Source organism: Rhinoraja longicauda, chromosome 43 (genome assembly GCF_053455715.1).
Source record: "Rhinoraja longicauda isolate Sanriku21f chromosome 43, sRhiLon1.1, whole genome shotgun sequence".
Lineage (NCBI taxonomy): Eukaryota > Metazoa > Chordata > Chondrichthyes > Rajiformes > Arhynchobatidae > Rhinoraja > Rhinoraja longicauda.
In genome coordinates, this window is record NC_135995.1 from 4,231,836 (window position 1) to 4,239,168 (window position 7,333).

The 7,333-nt window shown below is 51.1% G+C and overlaps 1 protein-coding gene across 1 annotated transcript; it reads left to right on the top strand.

Annotated features, from left to right (window-relative positions):
* The first annotated feature begins 1,025 nt into the window (after nt 1-1,025).
* On the top strand, nt 1,026-6,269 carry LOC144612142 (EEF1A lysine methyltransferase 3-like). The gene is made up of 3 exons (XM_078431702.1): nt 1,026-1,226; nt 3,896-4,007; nt 5,875-6,269. The coding sequence occupies exons 1-3, from the start codon at nt 1,026-1,028 to the stop codon at nt 6,267-6,269; spliced, it is 708 nt and encodes a 235-aa protein (XP_078287828.1).
* The last annotated feature ends 1,064 nt before the right edge of the window (nt 6,270-7,333 follow it).

Below are 7,333 nucleotides of genomic sequence, written 5' to 3' on the forward strand. Positions count from 1 at the left end.
GTAAGTAGAGGTGTTGGTGTGCTTCTTGGTTGTTGCTTCAAGTCTGCCGCCAGCAATGGCAGCCTCGCCAACATTCTGTCTGTCTTTTTGTCATGTTTGTTATTTTTGATGTGTGTTAGTGTTCTCTGGTTTGTTTTATGTGGGGGGGTGGGGTGGTCGGAGGAAACTGTTTTCCAATCTCTTACCTTGTCGGAGATGCGGTTGTTTTCCGGATGTTATCTCCGGTCGCTCTGCGGCCTAACATCGTGGAGCTGGCGGCCTTGCTCGGGACTGACTTTGAGCCCCACCGTGCGGCCGTGGACTTACCATCAGAGCCATAAAGGGGAGGCCATTTAAAACTGAGGTAAGAAGAACTTTTTCGCCCAGAGAGTTGTGAATGTGTGGAATTCTCTGCCACAGAGGGCAGTGGAGGCCAATTCACTGGATGAATTTAAGAGAGAGTTAGATAGAGCTCTAGGGGCTAGTGGGATCAAGGGATATGGGGAGAAGGCAGGCACGGGGTAATGATTGTGGATGATCAGCCATGATCACAATGAATGGTGGTGCGTACAGGCTCGAAGGGCTGAATGGCCTCCTCCTGCACCTGTTTTCTATGTTCTATGGCCTCCCCTTTATTCTTAGACTGTGGCCCCTGGTTCTGGAACCCCAACATTGGGATCATGTTTCCTGCATCTAGCTTGTCCAGTCCTTTTATAATTTTATACGTCTCTATAAGATCCCCTCTCATCCTTCTAAACTCCAGTGAATACAAGCCCAGTCTTTCCAATCTTTCCTCATATGACAGTCCCGCCGTCCCGGGGATTAACCTGATGAACCTACGCTGCACTGCCTCAATAGCATGGACGTCCTTCCTCAAATCAGGCACGGCTCATTCCTGCCGACTGGTTGGAAGACAACAAAGGCTTTTCATGGTACTAAAGCGAGCCGGGGTAACGTAAGGCATGTTATTTTCCTGACCACAGCAGGCCGTGCTGCCGCGATCGAGCTTCCCGCCCACGTACGAGAGGGAAGGGGGGGTATATCCCATGTCTGGAACAGCGCGGACCGATCAATCGGAGGCGCCCGGCGGCGGCGACACGGAGAGCGAGCGGCAAGCGGATCCCACCCTCTCCAAAACCAAGGAGGTGTTTGCAGATCAGGAAAGGCGTTTCGAGTTCTGCGGTCACGTCTTGAAGATCACGCAGCAGCTGAGCAAGTTTGCCATCCCAGCGATAATCTGGCAGTCAGTAAGTGTTCATGCTGTACCAATACTGAAAGTACTGACAGAAGCCACGCTGAATTTACTACAAGTAAACAAGCAGGTGCAGCAGGCAGTGAAGAAAGCTATTGGCATGTTGGCCTTCTTAACGAGAGGATTTCAGTACAGGAACAAAGAGGTCCTTCTGCAGTTGTACAGGGCCCTGGTGAGACCACATCTGGAGTATTGTGTACAGTTTTGGTCTCCAAATTTGAGGAAGGGCATCCTTTCTATCGAGGCAGTGCAGGTTAATCCCCAGGATGGCGGGACTGTCATATGAGGAAAGATTGGGCTTGTGATCACTGGAGTTTAGAAGGATGAGAGGGGATCCTATATAATCTCACACCCTGTTTTGTGAGGTTATATATAAGTGCATCAGCAAAGACCAACATGACAGGATAGACTAAATGTGTATGAATAAACTGCAGATGCTGGTTTACATCGAAGGTAGACACAATTCGTTTCTTATAGAAACGTATAAAATTATAAAAGGACTGGACAAGCTAGATGCAGGAAAAATGTTCCCAATGTTGGGGGAGTCCAGAACCAGGGGCCACACAGTCTTAGAATAAAGGGGAGGCCATTTAAAACTGAGGTGAGAAGAAACATTTTCACCCAGAGATTTGTGAATTTGTGGAATTCTCTGCCACAGAGGGCAATGGAGGCCAAATCACTGGATGAATTTAAAAGAGAGTTAGATAGAGCTCTAGGGGCTAGTGGAATCAAGGGATTTGGGGGGAAGGCAGGCACGGCTTACTGATTGTGGATGATCGGCCACGATCACACTGAATGGCGGTGCGTACAGGCTCGAAGGGCCAAATGGCCTCCTCCTGCACCTATTTTCTATGTTTCTATGACTCAAGGGCCGCAGTTGGAGCACCGATCCCAGACAAGGGATGGCAGGCTCAGATGGAGTGACTCCATGACTCTATGACTCTAAGACTCCATGACTCCATGACTCCATGACTCCATGACTCCATGACTCCATGACTCCATGACTCCATGACTCCATGACTCCATGACTCTATGACTCCATGACTCTATGAATCCATGACTCCATCACTCCATCACTCCATGACTCCATTACTCCATCACTCCATGACTCCATCACTCCATGACTCCATCACTCCATGACTCCATGACTCCATCACTCCATGACTCCATGACTCCATGACTCTCAGACTCCATCACTCCATGACTTCATCACTCCATCACTCCATGACTCTATGACTCCATGACTCCATGACTCCATGACTCCATGACTCCATGACTCCATGACTCCATGACTCCATGACTCCATCACTCCATGACTCCATCACTCCATGACTCCATCACTCCATGACTCCATCACTCCATGACTCCATGACTCCATGACTCCATCACTCCATCACTCCATGACTCCATCACTCCATGACTCCATGACTCCATCACTCCATGACTCCATTACTCCATCACTCCATCACTCCATCACTCCATCACTCCATCACTCCATGACTCTAAGACTCCATCACTCCATGACTCCATCACTCCATCACTCCATGACTCCATCACTCCATGACTCCATGACTCTAAGACTCCATCACTCCAAGACTCCATCACTCCATGACTCCATCACTCCATGACTCCATGACTCTAAGACTCCATCACTCCATGACTCCATCACTCCACCACTCCATGACTCCATGACTCCATGACTCCATCACTCCATCACTCCATGACTCCATGACTCCATCACTCCATGACTCCATCACTCCATGACTCCATCACTCCATCACTCCATGACTCCATGACTCCATGACTCCATGACTCCATCACTCCATGACTCCATCACTCCATGACTCCATGACTCCATCACTCCATGACTCCATGACTCCATGACTCCATCACTCCATGACTCCATCACTCCATGACTCCATCACTCCATCACTCCATGACTCCATCACTCCATGACTCCATCACTCCATGACTCCATGACTCCATCACTCCATGACTCCATCACTCCATGACTCCATCACTCCATGACTCCATGACTCCATCACTCCATGACTCCATCACTCCATGACTCCATCACTCCATGACTCCATGACTCCATCACTGCATGACTCCATGACTCCATGACTCCATCACTCCATGACTCCATCACTCCATGACTCCATCACTCCATGACTCCATCACTCCATGACTCCATCACTCCATGACTCCATGACTCCATCACTACATGACTCCATCACTCCATGACTCCATGACTCCATGACTCCATGACTCCATCACTCCATGACTCCATGACTCCATGAATCCATCACTCCATGACTCCATCACTCCATGACTCCATCACTCCATCACTCCATCACTCCATGACTCCATCACTCCATGACTCCATGACTCCATGACTCCATCACTCCATGACTCCATCACTCCATGACTCCATCACTCCATGACTCCATGACTCCATCACTCCATGACTCCATGACTCCATCACTCCATGACTCCATGACTCCATGACTCCATGACTCCATGACTCCATGACTCCATCACTCCATGACTCCATCACTCCATGACTCCATCACTCCATGACTCCATGACTCCATCACTCCATGACTATGACTTACAGTTGCAGATGCCGACTTGAAACGTTATTGGCTGTTGTTGCCGTTTCAGGGCCTCGTTCTCTGCCGCTACTTTGAGGAAGAGCGCATCACCTTCACCGGGCAGAAGGTGATGGAGCTGGGGTCCGGGACGGGCATCGTGGGCATCCTTGCCATACTCCTGGGTGAGTGGGCCCATCCGATGTGTCTCAATGTCCTTCGTCCCCTTTCCCAACCCCTGCGACCCTACAAGACACACACACAACGCTGGAGTAACAGTGCAGAGTAGAGCCGCGCCCTCACAGCGCCAGAGGCCCGGGTTCTATCCGGGCGCTGTCTGTATGGAGTTTGTACGTTCTCCCCGTGAGCTGCGTGGGTTTTCTCCGAGATCTTCGGTTTCCGCACACAATCCAAAGACGTGCATGTTTGTAGGTCAATTGGCTTGGTGTAAAAATGCAAAATTGTCCCTCGGAAAGGGTAGGATAGACTTAGTGTGCGGGGATCACTGGTCGGTGCGGACACGATGGGCCGAAGGGTCTGTTTCCGCGCTGTACCTCTCAACTAAACTAAACTAAAAGCCCAGCGGGACAGGCAGCATCTCTGGAGACAAGGAATGGGTGGCATTTATCCCCACTCTTTGCTTTCTTTCTGCCAACCAATTTTCTATCCATGTCAGTACCCTACCTCCAATACCATGTGCTCTAATTTTGCCCACTAATCTCCTACGTGGGACCTTGTCGAAGGCTTTCTGAGAGTCGAGGTACACCACATCCACCGGCTACCCCTATCAATTTTCCTAGTTACATCCTCAAACGTTTCCAGAAGATTAGTCAAGCACAATTTCCCCTTCGTAAATCCATGCTGACTCGGAACGATCCTGCTACTGCTATCCAAATGTTCTGCAATTTTGTCTAAATGACTCCCTTGACTAACCATCTGTCCATTACCTCCCCAGAAGGACAGGTGTCTTGACTTGAAACATCTGGCCATTCGCTCTCCGAGTAGGCGGATGCCTTGACTTGAAACATCTGTCCATTACCTCCCCAGCCGGACACGTGTCTTGACTAAACATCTGTCCATTACCTCACCGGACGGACATGTGTCTCGACCTGAAACATCTGTCCATTATATCCCCAGACGGACAGGTGTTGGACGGACTTGGAACATCTGCATTCCCTCTCCGGATGGACAGGTGTCTCCACTGAAAACATCTGTCCCCCCATCAAAGATGGACAGGTGTGTTAACTCGAAATATCTGTCCAGGTGGCCGGATCTCTTGACTTGAAACATCTGTCTGTTCACTCCAAAGATGGAACAGACGTGTCAACTGGAAACATCTGCCCCTCCCCTCCCCAGATGTTGCATGTCCATAGCCTTCCCAGATGGACAGGTGTTTCAAGTCAACACATTTGGCCATTCCTTCCAAAGATGGACAGGTGTCTCAACTTGAAACAACTGTCCGTCCCATCCAAAGATGGCCAGATGCCTTGACTCAAAACATCTGTCCATTCCCTCCCCAGATGTTGCCTGTCCATTCCCCACCACAGATAGGTTGATACAAAAGGCTGGAGTAACTCGGCGGGTCAGGCAGCATCTCTGGAGAGAAGGAATGGGTGACGTTTCAGGTCGAGACTTTTCCTCAGACTGAAGAAGGGTCTCGACCCAAAACGTCACCCATTCCTTCTCTCCAGAGATGCTGCCTGACCCGCCGAGTTACTCCGGCATTTTGTGTCTACCTTCCATTTAAACCAGCATCTGGAGTTTTTTCCCCCTCACCACAGATGTCCTGACCCCGAAACGTCGCCGTCCCATTCCCTCCATGGATGCTGCCCGACCCACTGCTTCCTCCGGCACCTTACGCCTTGGCTGTCCCGTGTTCCCCAGTTCACGTAGCTCCCCGCGGAGGGGGTGAGGGGGGGGGGGGGATGGGGTGGGTGGAGGGGGGGGGGCATAGGGGGGGGTGGAGGGGGGGTGGGGAGTTGGGGGGGGGGGGATGTGGGCGCGGCTGGTCGACCACGCAGTGAATGGACGTGCGCGCCCGATGTTTGGCAGGGGGAGAGGTGACCCTGACCGACCAGCCCGAGGTTCTGGGTCAGATCGAGCACAACGTGGCCAGAAACGTCCCACCCTCCGTCACCCCCCGCCCCAGGGTGGCCGCGCTGTCTTGGGGCGAGGACCAAGACCGGTTCCCCAAGGACTACGACGTGATCCTGGGTTCCGACATCGTCTACCGGCCGCGCACCTTCGAACCGCTGCTGAAGACCCTCCTGCACCTGAGCCATGGGCGCACCGTGATCTACCTCAGCTCCATTATGAGCGAGAAGATGGGCGCCCTGGACTTCTACGGCACCGCCCTCCCTCATCTCTTCCACTGCGAGCTGGTCCACCAGACCCGAAACAAAGAGGTCAACGTCTACAGGGTCACCAGCAAAAGCTTCAGACACTAGAGAGCGAGGACCTCATTTGAGGAAGGACATCCTTGCTATTGAGGCAGTGCAGCGTAGGTTCACCAGGTTAATCCCCGGGATGGCGGGACTGTCATATGAGGAAAGATTGGAAAGACTGGGCTTGTATTCACTGGAGTTTAGAAGGATGAGAGGGGATCTTATAGAGACGTATAAAATTATAAAAGGACTGGACAAGCTAGATGCAGGAAACATGTTCCCAATGTTGGGGGAGTCCAGAACACAGTCTAAGAATAAAGGGGAGGCCATTAAAAACTGAGGTGAGAAGAAACTGTTTCACCCAGAGAGTTGTGAATGTGTGGAATTCTCTGCCACAGAGGGCAGTGGAGGCCGATTCACTGGATTAATTTAAGAGAGAGTTAGATAGAGCTCTTGGGGCTAGTGGGATCAAGGGATATGGGGAGAAGGCAGGCACGGGTTACTGATTGTGGATGATCAGCCATGATCACAATGAATGGCGGTGCGTACAGGCTCGAAGGGCCAACTGGACTCCTCCTCCACCTTTTTTGCTATGTTTCGATGACTCTATGAATCTGGCAGCTCGTTCCATACACCCACCACCCTCTGTATGAACAAGGAGCCCCTCGGGTTCCTATTAAATCTTACCCCTCTCACCTCAGAGCTGTGCACCCTACTGATGGACTGCCCATACGCTGGGGGCAATTGACTAATCATTAATCTTGTCAGCAAGCCCGGCACTTTGTGATACTGTGGTCTCGAATGAAATAAAATTTGGACAAATGATTCTTGAGCATTCTTTCACATGAAATAAAATAGTTTATAGGCAGACGACGGACACAAAAATCTGGAGTAACTCAGCGTGCCACACAGCACCTCTGGAGAACAGAGATGGGTGACGCTTCCGGTCGAGACCCTTAGTTTAATTTAGTTTTGTTTGGAGATACAGCGTGGAAACAGGCCCTTCGGCCCATCGAGTCCGCACCGACCAGCGATCCCCGCACACCAACACGGGGGACAATTTGCACATGCACCAAGCCAATTCACAATCACACAATCACACAATCACAAGTATGTTTTGCAACATA